General features: G+C 47.6%; 1 protein-coding gene across 8 annotated transcripts in view; it reads left to right on the top strand.

Annotated features, from left to right (window-relative positions):
* The window catches only part of RBM26 (RNA binding motif protein 26), an 812,370-nt gene that overhangs the window by 563,345 nt on the left and 225,538 nt on the right, over positions 1-23,487 (top strand). For all 8 annotated transcript variants that reach the window (XR_013599857.1, XR_013599856.1, XM_078657487.1 and 5 more), the window contains one exon: positions 21,087-21,203. Coding sequence is in view for 6 of the 8 variants with exons in the window: in XM_078657487.1 (XP_078513613.1) it covers positions 21,087-21,203 (117 nt within the window). In the remaining 2 variants the exon portion in view is untranslated. The remainder of the gene's footprint in view (positions 1-21,086; positions 21,204-23,487) is intronic.

Below are 23,487 nucleotides of genomic sequence, written 5' to 3'. Positions count from 1 at the left end.
TTGAGGGGGCCTGACAAAGAGGCTGCATGCAGCGACTGGGAGTTCACAACATCATGGTGGGGTTCGACTCTGGAGGGTCTCAGGACCTCGTTACCACTTCGACTCGGTCTGAGGGGCATGGGTGCAGTGTGCTTTCCGGTGTCGGGTTTTGGCGGTCCAGAGTCCTTACAGTTCTTCCTGGGTGCCTGTAGGGCGCTGGGAAGTAGCTCTGCCTCTCCACGGGAGATATTGGTGGCTCCTCGAAGTGCTGGCAGTCTTCCGTGGCTTTAAAGGCAGAGCAGCTGCAGGACGAGTCGTCCTTGGTGTAATTGCCTGGGAAAGCAGGCAGGGCTGGCACCAAGTCAGTTGCTGCTCCCTAGTTCTTGCTCTTTGCGGCTCTTCGTTGTCCTTCTTCTTAGTCTATCAGAATCTTCTTTTCTCGTGCCAGGGCAGTGGAGGGCTGTAGCCAATGGACTAATTACCCGTAGGTTGATTACACCCCCATATGACCACTTCCTGTGGGAAGTTGGCATTACCCTGTCTCAGAGTTCCTAATTATGAGATCATCAAGTTGGCAGGATTTTACTAAAGGGGGCACATCAGGCAGATCCCTTTAGGGGTTTGACTGACCTCCTAGTACACCACGCCTCCCTGCATATCTAATTTCCCGCCTGTCCTCAAGCTAAATGGGCTCAGGGCAGCGGGGTTGCCATTTCCCTTGTCTGCGGAAGCTGTGGTCACATATCAAAAGGTAGCAGAGGCCTTTGAAGCCTCCTACCTTTATAATCTGATTACTTAGCCATCCTTGTTGGAGGAGGTGACAACACCTCCGGCCAGAGCAATTATTGTTTCTGCCCTCAGAGAGCGTAGGCTCTCACTTGTAGGGAGTCCGAAACCTGTCTTTTGTGGCAGGCTGGTTGACACCAGTCAGCCAGCACACCAGAGGCTGGTAGGTTTTCAGGGGGGACCTCTAAGGTGCACTCTGGGTGCATGTATTAATACATTCACCACTAGAATCAGTGATACCAAACACTATAGATTTCAATGAAGCCATTATGCAGCTGGGGAACTAGTTTTTCACCAGTGTCCTGAACATGTACTTGAAATGGATTTCATGTTCACTAGTGATATCTAAGAATTGAATTGGACATCACAGGGACTTATTTGATCATGCAGATATGCCCACTGGTGTACTATACTGCACCCTACCTTATCTGCACTAAGACACACAGCCTGCAATGGCAGTCTGCATGAGTTAGGTGAGGGGTCCCTTGGGGTGGTACAATACGTGCTGCAGCCCTTAGGGACCCTCTTTAGCCTTCTTGTATTAGGTACCAGAGGTACCACTTACTAAGGGACTTACAGGGAGTGCTAAAGGTATTGCCAATTGGGGGGACAATTGTACAGTTTAGGGAAAGGGCTCTGGCACTGGGGACCAGGTTAGCAGGAACCCAATGATGTTCTGTCAAAATTGCTTCAAATACTAGGCAAAAAGTGGGAGTGACCATGTCAAAATGGGGCACTTACCTACATCCGGTAATTTCAAGAAATAACACAAACAGCAGAAAAAAATCTAAGCATGGGTCCACCTCAGCTCTACCACTTTGAGTAACCCAATGATCCAGGCCATGCACCCATGAAGCCAGTTCAGACACTAGTCCTGCTTTGGCCTCTCCCTCAGGATCTGAGGGGACCTCTTGTCTGGTTAACATTGAGGAGTCAGTCCTGCATGCTAACTGCTTTTCAACCTCACGGGGAGGACGACCCCTTCCCAAAGGTCGGTGCCACCTCTCCTGACCTCAGCACAACCTTTGATTCCACCCTCGGCACCACACAAGACACTGTCATTAACAACATCCGGTATCGACGCAGATATAGACGTTGCTGACACCAGATACAGCTCTTATAGTTCTATCAGATTCAGAGACCCATGCCCCACCACCCAGGAGCCAATTTATTCTTAATTAGAAACTTATGCCCTGCAGAATAACATTGTGTATACTGGTTAATTAGAAAATGATGGCAACATATATTTGATGACCTCCAGGATGCCGTGTTCAGGATACCCCACCTAACATTGGCCTGTCTTCTCCTAATCCTATGACCACTGAGGAGGCTGCCTCCTTTGCGACTGTGGAGAGCGGCTGAGTACTTAGACCTTACTTCTTTGTCCACTCAATAGGTTAAGACAGGTTGTCAACCAAGCGCAATCCAGCCAATAACCTCTTCTCTAATGAAGCCTAGGGGGCACCTAGGTCAAACCAGGATTGTGCCAATTTGTCAATAGACAGATGGTCAGGTGGCATAAGCCTGCTCCGGGGGATGCAGACTAATTTCTGCTGCATCCTAAATTCCAGAGATATTGGGGGGTCAGACACCTAACAGCTGCCTGAACCTCACTTCATTTCCATCCACTTCACCTAACAGGGACTCTAAACTAGTGTAATATTTACAAAATAGATGTTCTCCGGCAGCCTCGCCCTGCGGTTTGTCAGTACAACTATGCATCGTGGGCAGGTATTTGCATGCGTTATGGGACAGGGTGGCGCACATCTTGCCTGTTGTCTCAGAATACCTTCATCAAATGTTACATATGCTTATTTTAGACAGTCAGGATGCAGCGAAATGCTTATTCTGATCCTGTCTGGATACTACCAACTGTCTTGGATAGGGCAGTTGACACACGTGTGGTGCTCAGGCACCATGCCTGGATTCGCTCCACAGGCTTGTCATCTGACATGTACCAGGACCTCATGGACCTGCCGTTCAACAGCTCTAGGCTGTTCAGAGAGTATGTGTTCTCAGCCCTTGAAAGATTTGAAAGAGTAAGGCCACTGCTCACTCTCTGTGCTTAGATCTGTCAGTTCGGCAGCTTCCCAACGCAGCACTCCTTTTGATGCTTTGATAGGGGCTAACAGAGGCAGAGACCATATTCGCCAAGTGTAACAGGCCTCCCCATCCTTTCGAAGTAAAAGCTAGAGTTTAGACAGACAGCGGCCAGGCTCCCACCATCAACGAGCTACCCAATCACCACCCCTACCCCGGGGGGGGTAAGGGGGTGGGCTTTTGTTTGTTTGTTTGTAATTGGTGCAGCATGATTTGCCGGTTGGGGGTACATCACCTTTCAGCTCCCTGACTGAAGTTGCATCACCGCTAACCAAGCCGTGCTCCAAATCGGTGCTCTAAATCGTCCAAATGGGTTACTCCCTACCCTTTCTTTCCTACACCCTGTACATGCCACCCACACCACCAAACCTCCCCGAAGACCACTGGTCCAAACTCCTTGGAGAAGTTCAAGCTCTCACCTACAACGTGGACAATGACTGCAACATCAACAGCTACATTGACAACGATAACGACAACTATGATGTTCATGACACAGTAGATGATGGCAACCTTGAAGAGGACATCTTTGTGACATACGCTATAGACATAAGGACTGCCATCGAAGACACCATTGTCAACGGTAAGGCTACATACTAAAACATATCATTGGTGATGCTCTCAGTGGTGCAAAAGAGATCTCCACTGTCGACAAAAATAGCAATGGAGTTATCAGCGACATGGTTGATGCTTCCGGTGACAAAGGTAAAAAAGACATCAGAATATTTGCGACTGGAGCACACATCTCCAAGTAAGGCCTCTCTTCTCCCACCAAGTCACTTGCTTGATGAAGTATATTCTGACGAAGCCCATTTTGAGCAGCCCGTAGTCCTTTCAGAGCTGGTTGTTAAATATCAAGAAGATAATGACAAATATTGCAAGTATTACCCCATAAGACCGCAGCAATATGTAGAAAAGCATTTACACTATATGGAAGATACCTACATGATGGTCTCTCTCCAATTCAGGAAGGTATGGTTTAAGTTAATTAGCTTTGGTTCAAGACCCCGCAGAGCATGTTTCAAGAGTACTATGAAAGATTTCTTTAACCTACAAAGGCAGTATTGTTTCACAATCTATGCGTCCACCTCAACCCCCCCACTCTGAGATCTCCGCGTCCTGTAGCTGCATCTCTAACACTGAAGGGATTCCAACTTCAAATATAGTAGTGCCTTCTGAGGAAGAACCAGCCTCCTCAGATGAAATAGAGGAAGGGGAAATCCTCAACAACCAATCTACTCCCAAAGAAAGGGAAGATTATTTGATTTCAGCACCATCTTCGCCTGCACTGCAGTTTGTGGACTCTCCACCTGATGACACAGAAGGCTTCCATAATCTTTCAGGTAGAGCTGCAAAAAGGTTCCAATTACCTTTGACTAGCAAACAGTTAGCTCTTTTTTTATATTATTTGAAAGAGCCTACTACAAAATCATTGAGTGTAATCCCAATAGTGGATTTTATTTCGGAAGATAGGCTCAAGAATATGAGGAAACCAGCAACAGTCCTCTGTTTGGCCAAGACTAAACATAAAATACAAAGCACCAGTAAAGTCTCCTGCATGCCTGGTTGGTCGTTCAAGACCAGATTCTGTGGTGACACAAGTGGCTCATCGCCAGTCCAAGAATCTTTTGCCCATCTCCACACCACCAGATAGATAAGGCAGGTGATTAGATAACATTGGTAAATGTTTCTCATCTGTCAGTAACTACTGTTTGTGCTGCCAATTCTATAACCATACAATGCCGGTATGACAGGCAAATGTGGGCATACATCACCGCATACATTGCCTGACAGTGTGAAAGGAGAAGTAAAGAAAATCGTTCAAGACAGAGAAAAAAACCTCTTGAGAGTTTAGACAGCTGGCGGGAGATGCCTTCCTGAGACTACAAGGATGGTTGAAGTCCACATTGTTCTGGCTGGACTGTTCAGAGAAAAGTCTTAGAAATGCCATATGATGTAGTGGCATTGTTTGGTAAACATGTGAATGACCAGGGCAGACTCGGATACTATCAACAGTAATTTAGGTCACCAGTAGCAGCTTTTACAAAACAAGCTCCAAGAAAGAAACCATGGTATCTAAAAGAGGCTATTAGTTAAAGATTCCTTACATTAGAAATAGCCTCATTCAGGTAGGTAGGTGGCGTCAGTCGACGCCACGTCTGTCGTCAGCGTCGTGGTGGCTGTGATGACATCGCAGTGTCTACTTACACGCCGCCCCTGCATGCTGACATTAGCAATTTCTTTTTCTGTGCCAGCCAGCACAGATGTGGAGAGAGCTTGCCCCTTAGTCGCTTTTTTACTGACTTTTGTCAACGTCTTTTGAGTCTTCGACTCCTGGTGCACGAGGGATGTCCATCTATTGGCCCGGTTTCAAGCCCTGTGACTCCTGTCACAAGTTGATGTTGGTCACCTCCTGTGCCTTTGGTGCCTGGAGCTCGACCACAACCCAAAGTCGTGCTCTGACTGCCGGGCCCCGAACCCGAAGTCTTAGCAGAAGCAGTCGCGAAATCTTTTGGAGGCCCGGCAGTCTGCTATGCGCCGCTCGAGGGGAATGTCGCGGAGCCATCACCACTTGTCATCGAAGTCTTCACACTCTTTGGGTAAGTTGAACCACAAGAAGAAGGCGAAGAAGCACTGTCACTCTTCGCCTTTTCCCCGTCTGTCAGCCGACGCGGGACCCGGAGCGTCATCACTTTCCGGCTCCTTCCTTGAAGCCCGCTGGGTTGACTCCACGCTTCCCTTCCTTTCCCGGAAGCCGGATTTCCCCTGCCCAGCTTCGTCAATTTTATGTAGCGCTGCATAGCATCCTTGGGCAGCCCGACTTCCCAGACGTGCATTCGGGCCCCACAGACTCGGCTGGGGGCCTGGGCCTTCAATGCCCGCGGCTCCTGCCCTGGTGCCGCAGGGTCCCCAAGGATCCAGGCCTGGATCCTGATCAGTGCCGGTCGACCTCACAGTACCTTCACCGGCGCCGATTCCAGTGGCAAAGCCCCCGACGCCAGTTGTACCCCCAACCAGCGTGAACCTCAGCCTCACCCCTGATGTGGAACGGTGCCGGACCGACGACGACCGACATTGCTTCCAGCGCCGGAGGGTACTTTTGTACAGCTGTTCATCCCTGGCATTCCCTACCACACCAGAGGAGGGTGAGGAGGACTGGGAGGGGTCTGTTGACCCTCTAGCAGACCAACTTTAGGAGCCGGACTGGAAAGAGGACTTGGATGATGCCAGTGGTATAGATACTTCCCCAGTCCTTCGTATGCTTTCTTCCCCTACTGTGGCTACAGGGAAGGGTGCGTTCTACGCTGACGTGTTGCGTAGGGTGGCTTAGGCCCTGGGCCATAAGCTTCCTACGGTTGCTGTCAGGACTAACCTTTTGACTGAGGTGCTTCAGCCGGCAGCAGCCTCTTTGAAGCCCCTGCTGCCTTTTAATGAGGTCCTCACTGACATCCCCCTGGGCACTTGGTCCAAGCCCAGCACAGGGGGCCCCTGCGGACAGGATAATAGCTCGACGCCACCGCCCGGCACGGGTGACCCACTTTTCCTCTTCCAACACCCTAACCCTGAGAGCTTAGTGGTCCAAGCCTCATCCCCGAAAGGCACATTCCCTACTGCTCCCCCAGAAAGGGAATCCAAGAAGCTGGACCATCTGGGAAGATGTTTTCTTCACCAGCTTAGGACTGTGATAGGGGAATATTGCATGTCTTTTAGGCCGTCACACACACACAGTGTGGGATACGGTTGCGCAAGTGCTGCCGCAGTGCCCGAAGGAGGCCCAGGCTGTGATCCCCCTCGATGTTGCTGAGGGTTAAGATTCAGCAAAGTTCACCATCCGGTGTGGGCTGGATACCGCCAACTCGCTGGGTAGAACGGGTTCTACTTTGGTAGCCATGAGGCGCTGCTCCTGGCTGAGAAAGTCTGGCTTCTCTGTGGATGTCCAATCTGCCCTTTTGGAAAAACCCTTTGATGAACCCTCTGATGGCCGTCGCCTGTTCGATGACAAGGCGTATAACGCCCTCGAGCGTTTCAAGGACTCTGGGGCTACTGCCAGCTCCTTGGGTCTCGCAGCAACTTCTCGCCCCGTGCAGTCTGCCTTTCACCCTTTTCGTGGCTACGGAAGCGGTGCCCCACCATGTTCCACCCAGAGCCACGGCCACACAAGCTACCCAGCCTATGCGTGGCAGGGGACGTGGGACCCAGTGTCGCGGGTCTGGGGTCCAGCGGGCGGGCCATTCTACCAATGCTCCCTCTGCAGCAGCCTCCAAGCCCTCCTAGTTCGACCTTTGAGGGCCACCATTCGCCAGTGGGTGGCAGTGTTCGCCATCACCTCCCCCACAGGCTCAACATCACGTCGGACGAGTGGGTTTTGCAAATAGTCCGAAGGGGCTACTCCATCCACTTCAAGGCTTCGCCCTCCCTCCATGCCACCAACACTCAATCACATGTCGGAGGATCATTTGGCCCTTCACCGCCACGAAGTTGTGGCTCTTGGCCAAGGGAGCTATTGAGCGAGTCCCTGTGCCAGGAGGTCGTGGTTGCTATTCCCACTACTTCCTAGTACCCAAGGAGGCCAAAGGCCTGAGTCCTATCTTAGACCTCAGGGACGTCAGCCGCTCCCCCCCCCCCCCCCCCCCCCCCCCCTCCGAAGGAGAAGTTCAAAATTTTAACCTTGGCTCAGGTCTTGTCTGCCCTCGACTCTGGAGACTTTATGGTAGGTTTGGACTTGCAAGACGCTTATTTTCACATCCTCGTCTGACCTGCCCACCGGCGTTGCCTATCGTTCACTGTAGGCCAAAAGCACTTTGTTTACCGTGCTCCCCTTTGGCCTTACCACCGCCCCTCGGGTGTTCACGAAAGTGATGGTGGTGGTCGCAGCTCATCTGCGCAGATCAGGGGTTCCAGTCTTCCCCTATCTCGACGAAATGGCTGTTGAAGGAGGGCTCGTCCCATGCTGTCGTCTCCCACCTTCAGACTACCGCAGCCCTCCTGCACTCACTGGGGTTCACTATCAACGTGCCAAAGTTGCACCTGATTCCCTCTCAGAAGGTCCTTTTCATTGGAGCAGTTCTGGATACAGCACAGTTTTGGGCTTATCCTCCCATACAGCGAGTCCGTAATATTCAGGCTATGACACCGATGTTTCAGACTCTATCCCGGGTTTCAGTTAGAATGACCCTGAGGCTGCTGGGCCTAATGGCCTCCTGCATCCTGCTGGTAGATCATGCCAGATGGCATATGCGGGCCCTGCAATGGGATCTGAAGTTCCAGTGGGCCCAGCATCAGGGGAATATTTCCAGTGTCGTCCAGATCTCGGATGGGACTGCAAGTCTGTTGCAGTGATGGCTCACGAACCAGGATTGGGTCAATAGCAGATCTCTCTCCCTTCCCCAACCATAGTTCACAGTAGTGATAGATCCGTCACTCCTGGGATGGGTGGGACATATGGGAGAGGAGGAGATCAGAGGCCTCTGGTCTCCGGCAGAGTCCGGGCTCCACATCAACCTTCTGGAGCTCCGGGCAATTCGTTTTGCACTGAAGGCATTCCTTCCTTCTGAAAGAAGGGTAGTGCAGGTGTTAACAGACAAGACCACTGCCATGTGGCACTTCAACAAACAGGGCGAATGGGGTCGTGGGTCCTAGATCTAGAGGCTCTTCGCCTTTGGACATGCCTGGAACCGCAGGGCATATCTCTGGTCGTTCAACACCTGGCAGGTTCCCTGAACGTCAGGGCGGACGAACTCAGCTGCCGGTGCATGATGGATCACAAATGGCGTCTTCACTTGGAGGTGGTGCAAGGTCTCTTTCAGCAGTGGGGAGAGGCTTGGTTAGATCTATTCACCAAACAAGAGAACGCACAATGTCAGCAGTTCTGCATGTTGGAGTTTCCAAGGTGGCACTCGCTCGGCGACACCTTTCGTCGAGAGTGGAATTGCGGTCTCCTGTACGCCTTTTGGCCTGTACCACTTCTGCCCAAGAGTGCTTAAGAAGATGAAGCACAACCACGCTCAAGTCATTCTTGTGGCTCCGCACTGTGCACGAAGAGTCTGGTACCCCTAGCTCTTGAGCATGGCCATCGATCCTCCGATCAGACTTCTTCGCAAGAAACTTCTTTTGCAGCAGCAGGGGACGGTCCTCCACCCAAACCTGTCCAGCATCCACCTCCTTTCGTGGAGATTGAGCATCAACAGTTGACAGCGTTCAACCTTCCTCCTGAAGTCTGTAATGTCATCTTGGCAGCCAGGTGTCCCTCCACTAAAACGGTATACGCATATAGATGGAACAAATTTGTGGCATGGTACACGGCAGAGGCTGTGGATCCCCTTTCTGCCCCTCTTTCAGAGGTGGTTCTCCTCTTCATGTTTTCTTTGGCCCAGCAGGGCTCTGCTCTGGGCACTCTTAAAGGCTATCTTTCAGCCATTTCGGCATTTCTTCGACTTCCTAATGAGCCTTCTCTTTTCAAGTACCCTATTGTTAACAAATTTCGGAAGGGCATTACTTATCTCTTTCCTCCTTTTCATTTCGTAATGCCCCAGTGGGAATTCAATCTTGTCCTCACTTATCTTGTGTGCTCCCTGTGAGCCACTACATAGTTGTCCTCACCGTCTCCTTCCTTTGAAGACTGCTTTCTTGCTTGCCATCACCTCTGCTTGCTGCTTTATCTTCCAAGCCTCTCATTCTTGCTGTCCCACCAGACAGAGTAGTCCTCCGTACTAGGCCCTGTTTTCTTCCCAAAGTGGTTACCTCTGTCCACATAGGTCAGACCATCACAATGCCCACCTTCTTCCCACCTCCGCACTCTTACAAAGAGGAGGAGAGACTCCACTGGTTGGACCCAAAACGTGCGCTGTCTTTCTATCATGACCGCACTAAAGACTTCCGGGTGGACGATCAACTCTTCGTGGGTTATGTGGGCGCCAAGAAAGGTCGGGCAGTGCACAGACGTACCATATCTCGATGGGTCATTATGTGCATTAAAATCTGCTGTTCTTTGGCTACAAAGGAACCTCCAATAGGACTGCGTGCCCACTCTACCAGGGTGACAGCAGCCACTACTGTTTTGGAATGTGGAATTCCCTTACTTGACATCTGCCAGGCAGCCACGTGAGCATCCTTGCACACATTACAAAGTATTACTGGCTAGATTCCTTACCACCCCACCCATCCGCCCTGTTCGGTGAACTGACTTCTAGGGTTTGGGTCTCCCTTACAGGCCCTAGGGTTGTGCATCAGTGGTCAGTGTCTTGCATGACTCTGTGCTTCTGGAGTGGAAAGTTGTGTCAGAACGGATGTCAGCACGCAGGGGTGGCGTCTAAGTAGACACTGCGACTTCATCCCAGTGACCAGAATGGCGGCGACGGACGCAGAATTGACTGACACCACCTACCGACGGGCAGAGGTACTGCTAAGAAAAAAATTCTCCTGATCCAGTCTGACGCCTGGGGGCTATTCTAAGGTAAGGCGTCTATAAATAATATATGTCTCTTACAGATACATTGTTACCAAAGGTAGGTAACTTGTTTAAGCAGGAGACACTGGTAGAAAGCAGTGACATCTTAAGTGTCCGTTATACCCTCTCCATCCCGCCAACCTGTTGAAGCAAAAATGTACACACCAGTGGCAACAGATAACATCAAACACGTGGGTGTTCAATCTATCACCTCTTTTCATACTTTAGAATTCACCTAGAACCCACCTAATACTCCACTAAAGGGAGCACCCCTTCTTCATCTACAGCCGCTCCAAAGAAAACTTCTGACCATGCTACAAAAGGGAGCAATAGAAAAACTACCTCACTCCTAGAAAGGAATGGGTTTCTATTTTTAATTCTTCTTAACAAGGAAGAAAGCGGGAGAATGGCAACCTATTTTGGAACAGCTTAAGTTAAACAAGTACCAGAGGAAACCCTATTTTCGCATGTTCTCCTAAGGACCTCCTGCATCTTCTCTTCAAGGAGATTACTGGTCAACCTTGGATATACACAGTCCTTACTTTAAGATCCTCAGTCATCCCAAACATTATACATTCTTCAGATGCTGGGTGGCTGGCACTCATTATCAATTCACAGTTCTCCCTTCGGGGTTCAGCCTGTAGGAGAGTAGGATCTGCCTCTTATGGTTACCCCCACTTTTTGCTGATGTATCACTGTTTTTGACTTAAACTGAATGGGATCCTGCTATCCAGGACCCCAGTATATCTGGTTTCTCCTGTAAATTGATTGCCTGTACTTTAGGTACACTCCAGATTGGATTCTGTGGTACCCTTATCAGTCCTTAGCATATGGTACATCATGTACCCGATGCATAGGAACTCCAGAGACCTCCCAGGGGCTGAAGCATGAATTGTGCCACCCTTAAGAGGTAATTCAAAATGATACCACAGCTGTGTAAGGTGGTGCATGCACCCCTTACTAAGATATAGGTTCCCTATACCTATTCTAAATCACTAAATATATAAACCTATCAGTCACCCCTACGGCAGGCCTTAACAATCTTGAAGGCAGGGTGCTGGGTTTTATGTGAGAGGGTGCCCCTGCATGAGTAGGGCCCCTCTGCTGCCTTTGGAACCTATTCTCCGGGGTTGTCTGTGAAGCAGCCAACCATATATATTTAAGTGCATTATAACAGCGCGGTAAATGCGAACTTTATAACGGCTGCTTAGAAACATGTTGTGTTTGGTGTCAAACGCCTTGGAGTCATACCTCAGAGGTATGATTCCACCCTCCTAGAGGGACTTAAGTGCAACACCGGTATACCCAATACCAGATTTCTCAACCTGGGCATCACAAAATGGATGCTGCCAGACACTGACACGAGTCTGCCCTCGTCCTCCTGAGCCAAGCTCGAGCAGAGGAAGGCCTGACAGTAGGAGTCCTGTCACAGGGAGATGTGACCTCCTCCCAGACAGGCTTTAGTGTATTGGGGCTGGGAGGGTGTACTCAGAGTACCAGAAAGTCTGCACTAGGGTCACATTTGCTCTCCCCATGCATAGTCCGGCTCAAACCAGTTGCAGGAGCCATTTGCTCCTGCTCTGGTGCGAAACTGGACAAAGTACATGGGCGTAGCCACCCCTCTGTCCAGCCCCTCCCATAGGAGGGTCCCCAGAGTCAGTCGAACCTCTTCCCTAGGTATAAAGTGGGAAACCTGATTACAGGACTTTGGATTTTCCCTGGACTAAACTCTGCAATCAGAAACCAAGTACTTCGATGGTCTGCACTTCGCTGGACGACAGAAGAATCTCCCTGGGAGTAAAGGAGTTACTCCCCTGCAGCAGCAGGCACCTAGACGCATCTGACCGGTTTGCATCTCTCGAGCTCCTGAGGACTCCGACGATTTCTGGAACACAGGAGGTGGGTTCCCGAGCATCCATGATTTCGATTTTCTCTCTCAGAAATCCTGAGGCCAGTATCCCTTGTGGGGACCGTGCAACCCGAACCCTTGTGCACCGTGTACTTTTGCAGCACCATATGCTTTTTGGCGATCCTTAAGGCGGTGCTTTGGACTACGTGTAGTACCGACCCGCATTTCCACCAAATATCTCCGGCCTCCACTGCACAAGTGCTCTGTGGGCTGGTGCTTTGTAATTCTGCTTGAGGTCCCTGCGCGATCCCTGGTCCGTTGGCCTGTGGGTCCGGGCGAGGGTCACTTTGATTTTCCTTGGGCTTCTCTGGTTGCTCTAAATGTGCCCTGACTTTCCATAGCTTGGAGAGTCTCCTGGATCTTGCTGGTCCACATCGTAACCTGTTTCCTCTGCCCGTGTGGGTTGCCTTTGCCAAGTCTTGTTGGGGTTCAATCCTGACACTGACCCCTCAGCATTCGACATCCTTTCTTGGGAGAGCTCACCTCCGGACTTTGGTTGACGTCTCCTGGTCCCCGTGGCTGCAGAGTCAAGCATCCTAATTCACACCTGAAGCACCCGACATAGGTGACATTTATCGCTTTTCAGAGTGCCCGTAATTAAAGCTTTCATGGGAGGGCTTAAGAGTCCTACCGCCAAGGCTTCCACCTGCCCCAGTATGGAATCTTAACATAGTCCTCACAAGATTAATGGGGCCATCTTTTGAACCCATGTATAAATGTGAACCACAGTTTCTCCCTTGGAAAACCACTTTCCTCATTCCTTTACTGAGGAGAGTGGGTGAACTACAGGGACTAACCATAGAGGAAACTTTTTTCCTACTGCACAGAGACAAAGTGGTTTTTCATACAAACCCCAAATTTCTACTTAAAGTTGTATCTGCATTTCACATAAATCAGTCGGTAGAATTACCTGTATTCTTCCCTCAACCTGATTGTTGCAGAACAAGCTCTACACACTTTAGATGTCAGAAGAGCACTTCTATATTGCATCGAAAGAATACAATCATTTTGTAAGACCAAACAACTTTTTGTTGCTTTTGCTCTACCACACAAGGGCAATCCTATCTCCAAATGATGTATTGCAAGGTGGATTGTTAAATGTATTCAAACTTGTTATGCAAAAGCAAAAATAACTCTTAACCGTACCCCCTAGAGCACATTCCACTCGCAAGTTAGGGGCTACTATGGCTTTATTAGGAAATATTCCAATAGTTGACATTTGCAAAGCTGCAACATGGTCTACACCGCACACATTCACCAAACACTATTGTGTAGATGTGTTAGCAAGACAACAAGCTAATGTGGGCAAAGTAGTACTTAAAACACTATTTCAGACCACTTAGCGACTACAGGTTAGCCACCACTTTCGGAAAATACTTCTATATAGTCTATGCAAAGCATGTGATCTACAGCTCACCTGCCTAGAACGGATAATGTTACTTACCCAGTAAGCATCTGTTCTTGGCATGTATATTTGTAGATTTAGATGCGCCCACCGCCTCCCTGGGTGCCTGTAGCAGCTTCTGTTAACTCTTAGTATACATACATACGCATGGACATTTCTATTCTTCACTACTAGCTCCATTCTCCCCCTCTGCTGAAAACAATCTAACAGTGGAGTTGATGCCCATGCGCACTATCACCGAAAGGAGGAGTCACCTACCTAGTGACTGGAAAAGACTTCTTCGAGGAAAATCAAACTGAAAACATCCAGGCCCAACACTAGATGGCAGGAGTATGCAAAGCATGTGAATCTGCAGCTCTACATGCCAAGAACAGATGCATACTGGGTAAGTAACATTTTCCTTCTGTGATCTCAATACGTTCTTTGCAGCAGCCATATCAACCCTCTGTGCTACCCTTAATGAGGCAACATAGCACTATCCTAAACTATGAGCTCTCTCCAGTAGGTACTTTAATCACCAAAATGACCTTGGCACTTTTATTGCTGTCTGAAAAATTGTTGGATATGCAAGGAGCTCTGCAGTGCTTTTAAAAACTGCTACACTGCTACAAAACCGCCCCCACAGTCCTTAAGATTTCAGGGGAAACGACCAATGCACAGTACAGTCAGCTCGCCCTTGATGCGGGAGCTAATGCAGCGAGCGTTATGATTCTTGTTAAGTGCTAGCCTAAAGAAGATTCTCCCTTGGAGATCATTTAGAAGGCTCCAACTTTTGCAGACGCTGTGAGCGAACTGATGGATAAACAATCAGCAAGCATGTTTCTAGATTTTGCTGGAAGTATCATGTGGCTCCTTGCCCGTTATTAATCACGGTTTGCTAACGTGTTATACTTTCGAGCTTTCAGTAACTAATGTTTAAAAAATATATAATGGCCCATGACCAGGGCCAAAGATCTGAACCAACATTTCGGGTAATTATATTAGGTGTTCTCTGACACCCCTCTATGTTGCAAGAATAAGTAAATAAGAACATGAGAAGATAGTTTAAAACCAAGCCCCACGATCCAACACCTTTAGCTGGCAACGTCTGTATTGTACACGGTACAGTTCTCGGATACTCAGCGCTTCTTGACAAAGTACAAATAGTTTGCAAGCATAACTAATACCAAATAGTGGTTTGTACCCTGTACTGTTGCGTAAAACTGTATCTTTGTGTTACTGTATACACTTTTCAGTTGTTCAAGATGAAACATGTTGGCGAGACTTAGAACAGGAATTCAAACAGAGTCACAGCTGTTATCGGTAGGGTGTGAGCTCATCGAAGTTGTTTGGAGATTCGAGTGTGGTAAAGAGGGAGGTCAGTTTGGGGCAGGTGGATTGACATCTGCCTCGATTGAGTGACCAGTGAGGTTTCCAATCTCTGGTAAGGGGGAGGTGGTGTTATATAGTAATGGAGTAAATAAGAAGTGGAGTTTTTTTTTTATTTTTTACACTGGCTCAGTGAAGTTTTCCTAGTAATATTTGCAAGCACCTGTTCAAACTTGTTCAAACCAAAATAAGCAAGTGTACTTGCTGTCCAATTCAAAAGTGGTTTCACATTATAATGCATACATGTGAAATTGTCCAGCTCCAGTCCAGAGGTGTCCTCCACTGACCCCTCTCCACGGCCCGCAGCAAATTGCTCGTTAGTTTACTTATTTGGCCTGGCTTGTGTGTTTGTGCTAGCTGGTCTAATGAACTGAATCAGCGCCTAGAACAAAATGCTTTGGAACAACTCAGCACCACAAATAGTGATGACGAACATTTCAATTAATGTGAAAACCGTGAACTTTCTCGGCTTTGAATTACCGACCAGTACGTTGGAGAAATCACATTTCGCAAACCATTACCAAGTAGGGCAAGTCACAGAAATTAAACCTATATATGAGGACCCCAAAGCAAAGCATTACCCTATTTTGCAGTGATAATCATTTGGTGAATATGACCTTCAGCGGGAAGTCCGAAAACAAACATTGCCATACTGAGTTTGCTCTTGATCGTTTGCATCCATTTTAATAGAAATTGTAGGTTCAAGTAGCATTCCATGCAACTTTGAAATCGTACAAGTGAATTGTTGCTGTCTCAGGCAGAGTACACCCAAGAATGTACTTTTGTAGAAGGAAGCGCGAAGCTTCTTTTTTTATTCAGGTCTATGCCTGCATGTCCTTTTCGTGAGGCAGGAAAAGGACAGAGACAACCTCCTACCACCCCGTACTTTTGTGCGCATGTCGGACTGGCCTGAGAACAGCAGCCGTCTAACCAGACATGCGTTCTTTGGGCCTAGGTGCCGTGCTCCCGTTCCAGTATGTTGGTGTCGATCAACATTGAAACCCCATCCACTGACGCCTGTTGCTGAAGGCTGACTGCCACATGTGCGGGGCGCGGGCACATGCAAATCTAAGCTGCATACACAATGTTTTTATCAAAAAAAGTTAATTTATTTATGCACATGAAAGGGGGACCAAAATGTGAATGGGGCTACGTCCCTACGCTCAAAGGAAGGAACCGCCCTTGGTTTGATGTAACCAGTTTGCCAAACTCTTAAGTTGTGACATACAACGTACCGGGATGTTTGAATGTGGTTCAGCACTTCATTCAATAGAAAGAAGTTAAGTAAAAATCTGAGGTAGCAGGGAGAAAAGCACTAGCGATTGAGCGGTGGCTGTCAAATGCGTAGGAGTGGTCCGTGGCACAAACCGTAGAAAAGATTAAAACAAGAAGTGATCAGCTCCATGAAGATTTATCTCAATGAAAGTTTTGTGTGAACCTTTTTTTCCGTCTGACACAGTGCCACCATGAAAACCTTCAGAACTGATGTTAAAAAAGTCTTCTGTGTAATACGGTCCTTCACTCAGCGCTTAGTATAGTCATCTTTGTTAATTATTATTTGTGCTGCACAGCTGGGACAAATACCAATGCTGTGGTCTAGAATTGCCACAGCCTTTGATCTCAGACAAAATCTAGACTGAGTTGCTTCTTTCTTCCGCTAATAGTGTGGTTAAGTTGTTGTTTACTGATTGTGTAGAAAAAAGCGTAATAAAAACTCTAAAAAGAACTGAAATACATCAGTTTGAAATAAATCACATCATAGTGCTTTAATAAAGCTCTAGCTTTCCATGAGTAATACATTTTGTCTTGTCATGTTGGCTTATGGTAATTATTCGGGACAACAAACTGAACCTAAATTGATGAACTTAATGAAATATTTTAGTTCTCTCCAGTTTTAACAATTCAAAAATGCATTGTTTTATTTATCTCCCTGCATCGTAGGGCCCTTTACGTCCCTGACGGGCTTATTCAAATATGCCAGCCATGTGTGCTTACTAGCTAGTCTGCTCGGTTAAAGCAGTTCGTGTGAAGAGTCCCCAACTCCCAAGGCTCCACACTTACTTACTGAAATGCCTTCACCTAAGACTCCAGAGTTTGACATTTAGAAAACGACCTTGCTTGTTTTTGAGCGTGCTTTGATAAAATCGCACTCTCCTATTCAGCACAGTTGCCGAGTGTGTACCTTGCTATCAAGATCAATAATTGTTTTGTCTACTCCTTCCTCATTCACTGTAACTAGGCAGTTGGTGCTGCGTGACATACAAATGCATACAAATAAATAAACTCTAATTGTAAACTTTTTTTGTTTGTTGGTTTCCTTATTTTTTTAAGTGAAAGACAGTGGCAAAGTAGATTTATGAAGCACACGGCAACACGTTGTCTAGTCTGACTATCCATCACATACACACTTGTTTAGGCGCATATGCCTTGTGTATTATTTTTTCCTTGTATGGTTCCTTATTGTTCGTTTTTGCTCTAATATGCCTTTGTTGGATTTAAAAGCCCAGGGAGAGTCTAAGGATGCTTTTCTTTATGGCTTTTTCACTGCTAGTTATGTCTGATTTTTCTAATACTAACTGTGTAAGGCTTAGTTGATTTTGTGCCAGCGTTTCTGAAATATAACTTCGTTCTGCTCTCCTCTAAACCCCTTTACATGCATTTCTGGATTATTTTCTGACATTTTTGCAGCAGCCCTGAGTTGCATGTCAAAATGTAAGTTCATTTGATATGGGCAGTTTTTGCCGGAGGACTTTTATTGAATCTACCACTGCAGGTCCCACCTAACCACAAAATATGACAGCTCCTTGACACCTCACAACAAGAACCATAAAAGGGTTGATTTTGACAGTGTGCCCCAACAGATGCCCAGAATTTCCAATATCTCCCTCAGACCCATGCCTGCTGAGGCTCATAAACCATAAAAAATATTAAAATGCGCATTTCCATGTGGCAGACAGCTTAGTGGACTGGAATCGTAAAAAGTACCTTAAAGGAAGCTGCCAATGTACTGGAAACCATTAACTGCCCACCTGTCTTTCGCACTGCTAAGAGCTGGCAATACAATGACCCACTGTCTTATTTGTGGTCATAATGTCCAACATAAAGACACTTTTTACATAGGTTTGATAAACAAGCTACTGGCCATACATGGTGTAGCTTGGTGCCAAGGTAGTCAAGTGCTTCAGTGTCCCCCATCGTGTTAATAAGTACCATATACATTCTACAATTAAACTATTTTAAGTTGTGTCCAATGTCTCATAAGAATACTTTCAGTAGTTTCTAAAAAAAACATGTTTTTAAACTTTGAAATAGTCCACGTACCCCTTATTTCACATATACATACACTTGCCTTTTTGAAGGAGCCGTTTACAACCACTGCATTTCACCATTTATGATTGTTTTTGCATTGTAGTCAACTAAATCTGTTTATCCTATAGAGACTGTTAGCCACAGATTACTTACCTTATAATTATTCCCATGCATCAGACTGGATCCAGACATTTTTCATGAGCAGCACCTCGTGGCGCCTATATACACCACACAGGGGCGATGACGTCAGTTATTTTCTTTCTGTACCATCCAGCACAGATCTTTTTGACAGCTTTTTTTCAGCATTTGATGTGGCAGGGATGTCTTTGAAGAAGGCCGGCTTTAAGCCCTGCGATGCCCTCACTGCCAGATGTTGGTGACCACCCTGCATCTTTTGTCCCTCTCGAGCGGACCGCGACCAGAAGGCTGACTGCAGTGCTATGCACCCAAAGGTCTGGAGGGAGCGATCCCTTGAGCTTATGGTGACAGACGTGCAACAGCATGACTATCGAGGCCGCAGGCCAGAGGAGGGTCCTGGGAAAGGTCTCAGAGCCTGATGTCATCGTCATGCCACTAGAAATGTAGAGAATTTGGGCAGAGAGACCTGTCCTGGAATGAAAACGCAGAGCATGATATGCAGCCTTGACTTCACCTCGTCCATCGACGACAATACAAGGGAATGTCACCACTGAGGCCTGCTCCACGGTTGAGCCAGCGCCTGGCTTGGCTCCGTGCCTCCCTGACTTTCCGGGAACCGGAGCTCCCCCACCCAGTTGAAAGAATTTTATGAGGCCATGTGTAGGAAGCAGGCTCTGCATTTGCTTTACCAAAATGAGGTATAGTGTGTATAGAGTCTAGTGGAACCCCATAGGTAGGCCGAGGTCGCACCTTACTCTATATATGTGGAAGTGTGGGCGAGCATTAAGGCTTTATCAGAGGGTAGTGTTAAGCATTTGTTGTAGACAAAAAAAGACCCTGTGGTAACAACCCCTGCTCCGGGACTTACCTCTGCACCCACATTCCACAACCAGTGTCCAGTGGGTCCACCGGTCCTGAAGTTGTTCCCTAGCTGCCCGACATCCAAACCATAGAGGGGTGTCACCTCCAAGACCCATTGTTGACACCTGCAGCCGCTTCACAAAACCCCCCTCGACCGTGACCTACCCAAAGGGAGAAAACAGACATCCAAAGACATCCCTGCATCCTCCTGCCCTGCACCCTGGTGACCAGATCCAACGGTGCCCCATCGTCCCCTGGCATCTCAACTTTTTCCACTGTGTGAGCACCCTGCACGTGACTGCCCCTTTGCCGCTGCAGTGTGTTTTTTGTGCTGCCTTGAGCCGCATTTTGCACTTACCTTAAGTCCTTAAGATTGTCCTCCAAGGCGCTTTACCTCCCCATGAGCAGCCCCCAACCGACGTGCCCCGTATCTCCAAAGACTAGCATTGACTCCTTTGCAGTCTGCCCCAGGCCGCTCTAGTGCCACTGGAGGTGCACCTTGATGGCTGAATTGAGAACCTTAGTTCAACCGTCCAAAACTCAGTTACCAAAACAGTTTACTTACCTGCAAACTTAACACTACATTCTTCTCCATAGGATTGTATGGTGGGTTTTTCGCAGATTTTTTTTTTTAAGTGTTGACCTGGTCTTGTACTGCAATAAAGTTACTAAGTGTCTTCAAAAGAGTTACCCTGCCTACTGATGTACTGTGACGCCTATACTGGAGTTATTAGTTTGTTTCACCCCAACTACAAAATTAACTAGAAAGTGATCTAAAGTAATTGCAAGTATTCTAAAGAGTTTATAACCCATTTCCTACTGTAAAGTAACTTGTATGCTTCTACAAAATCAGTGTACACTGTATCTGGAAAAATACTGTTGTATTGAAAGTATCACTTACCTGCTACTGAGTAAATCTTGGTTCTAATATTAAAAATAACAAAGTAACAACGTTTGTTATACAATTGTTCTGGATTCAGTCTGTTGAGGGTGTGACATAATTTTTTGCCTGAATGTATACAACAAATGCTTAACACTATCCTCTGATAAGCCTGACTGCTCAATCACACTACAAAAGAGAGTAAAGTATTATCTAGTTTAGCCTTTGCTATACCTCTGGGGATCCACTGGACTATGTGAACACTATACCTTACTTTGGTATAGTATATACAGGGACAGCTTCCTACATTACGTAAACTGCATGCAGTGTCTGCAGCTGCGCATGGCACACAGGAGGTGTGCCATGTTGTGTCTTCTCTTTTCTCTGCACACGGGCACGCAGCCTGCAATGGCAGTTTGCATGTTGGTGCTGAGGGTTCCCTTAGAGCAACACAATACATGCTGTAGCCATTAGGGACCGCCTATAGTCTCATTGCGATAGGTACCATTTACTAGGGACTTAAAGGGGATGCTAACGGTGTTGCCAATTGTACAGTTTTAGGGAAAGAGATCTGGCACTGGGGACCTGGATAGCAGGAACCTAGTGCACTTCTGCTAAAATTGCATCACATACCAGGCAAAAAGTGTGGTGGTGGGGAAGAATCATTAAAAAAAGGGGTTCTTTCCTACACGCTTTAACTGATTTTTCATAAAAAGTAAATCGATTTGTGTTTTCTGAACCTTAATTTTATTATAATTATGATTTTAGCATATTGAAATATTGGGATATCTGGTATACTTTCTTGTCCACAGATTGAAATATTAGGATATTTGGTATATTTTTTGTCCACCATTTTTTTTTTTTAAATTGCATCATCATGTTGAATATTTATCCACTTTGCCTCTAGGTATTGTCCACTACTACAGGCCTGACCAAGACTGTGTACAACCATGCAGCTTTAAAGGCATTGCAAAAATCACTGCCCGTTACAGTAGATGCAAGTGAAGCATTGAAAAAAAAGCAGGTACGTTATCAAACACATGTTTATTGCTACCATAACTAAAATATGTAAGGCTAGTATCTGTAGAAAAATGTTAAGATTAAATACGAAGATCTTGGTTTTCCAGTGCACATAATGGTGATTTTCACTCTGACTCCAGGTCCTCGCTTTTACAAGGTAATTGGGATAAGCATCTTGTAGAGTGCACGTTTTATTCTTTTTATTTAATCAATAGTTCTAAGAACAGTCAGTAGCCTCCGCCGACATCGGAGAGGAGCTTGAGTCTGTACCTTACCTGTTTCTGCTGGGGGACTCGGTTTCTCGTAATCTGCCTGAGCATTACTGACGCCATTTAGGTGCGAAGCAGTCCCGCGGCCAGTGTAGTCGCCCCGATCAGAGAGGAGCCGTAGCTTGTGCCTTACCTGTTTCTGCTGAGGGACTCGGTTTCCTGTAATCCACCTGGGCATTTCCGACGCCATTTCGGTGCGTCGCAGTCCAATGGTGTGGACGCGCCCGGGCAAAGGGCGGGCCAATCCATGCCCGGGCGGGCGCATCCTCGCACCGGAGGAGGCTGGGGCCCCCCCCCCTCTCTTGGTCTGTAGAGCCGTCATCCGAGGTCGAATCCAGTTCTGTGGGAGTGCCGTGGTGCAGCAGCCTCATTGTGGGAGCTGTCTATCAGAAAGAGCGCCTTGTCTAACAGTCCTGTGGACACTTTAATCGCCACCCAAGAAGGTAGGAGGAGGAGTAGTGCCGGTTGGGTCTAAGATCGTGGGTGGGGCTGTATTTGTATGGTTGTACATGACATTGTGAATATAGTTCTTTATTGGGCAAGCGTGCCCGATTCCTGGGGATTGAACTCTCGTTGCTATCTCCCTCCACCAGAGGACTATGGGAAAATGCAATAGGATAGCGACATACGCATCGGCGCCACAAGGTACTATCGTGGACGCTTTCCTTGTAATAGCAATGGGGATTATTTACAAGGAGATCGAGCTTGTCGCCTGCCGGTTGTCCCGCTCCCCCACTCTCTGGTCAGTATCCCAGCGCCTTTAGGGGCAGTACAGACCAGCCTGAAGAGCAGGTAGAACTAGTTTCGGTCTCTTTGTTCCCCTGCTCTAGTACCAAAGGAGCAGGGGCGAATGTAGGATCAGGACCAGGAGGAGAGGCGTGATCAGCCATAGGGGTGGACTTAATCTCTTGCCCAGCCACTCGGAACACCCGTGACATAGGTGTGGAGCTCAACCCTACGTCAAGGAGCACGCTTGTGGGGAGAGGGCCTGGAACTAGGCTAGGCAAGGGAGTTAAAAGTAAAGGCCCCTTGCCTAGGAGTAAAGCAAAACGTCTTAGGGCAGAGGGGTTGGCACAAATGCCAAATTCTTTGCCAACTGTAATGAAGGGAGATTTGGTCGCAATGATGAAGGGCTGGATGGAGTCACTATTGGCAAGAATGGATCTTAAATCAGACCCCATTATGCAACGCTCAGCTGACATTGAACCGAAGATGCTTAAGTCACGACTGGACAGGCCAGCGGAGGTTTGAGCTATTCGAAGTAGGCCGGGGGAGCGTCTGGCTCTCGACCAGACTGTGCCAGTGTACTCTATCATGGGTGCAATGGGCAGGGGACTTTACCATATATAACACTCTTGAGTGCCTTGCACTGAAGAGAACCCAGTCCCTTACAGCCACCAATGGCCTTGAATCACTTGAAGGCTGACTCTGTGGCCATAATAGTGGAATCAGAAAGCTCCCATCTGAAAACCCAGACCTGTCCCAGGATAACTAATTCCTCACTGGGAGAACAGTTAACGATAGAAGGGTCCTCCCAGGAGACAGGGGCAGCAGTGGATTCCGAGATAAGGCACATGCAGAGGCTATCTGTACTAGACCTACCCCTGGAGTCAGTCCCATATGTAGTGGTACTTGGAAATGTCCCAGTTCTACAGCAGGGTGGCATTGAAGCCTTTGAGCAACTTAAGAAAAGATTCTTAAACTGGCTGTCTCGTAACACGTCTTTGGGTCTAAGAATGGAGGGTTTTATTAATATGGTTCGAAGAGCCTCGAAATCCAGTAAATATATGGAAGGAACTGCATTGTAATTAACTTCAATAGGGCTCACCTGGCAGATAGGTCCTGCACGCAGTCAGACTGAATAATTCCAGTGGTCCTGTATAATCTATAGTAGCCCTCCCATTCAAGACCACTTAGGGAAGGGAATGACTGGATTTACTGGCTCTTCTCCTGCGAGGACGACCCTTTAGACAGCCAACGACTCAAGATACCCCCCATCTCAACCGATTTACCCCCCTG

The sequence above is a fragment of the Lissotriton helveticus genome, chromosome 8, assembly GCF_964261635.1.
Source record: "Lissotriton helveticus chromosome 8, aLisHel1.1, whole genome shotgun sequence".
Lineage (NCBI taxonomy): Eukaryota > Metazoa > Chordata > Amphibia > Caudata > Salamandridae > Lissotriton > Lissotriton helveticus.
The sequence above is the reverse complement of the archived record's forward strand: the minus strand, read 5'-3'. Positions and strand labels throughout refer to the sequence as shown.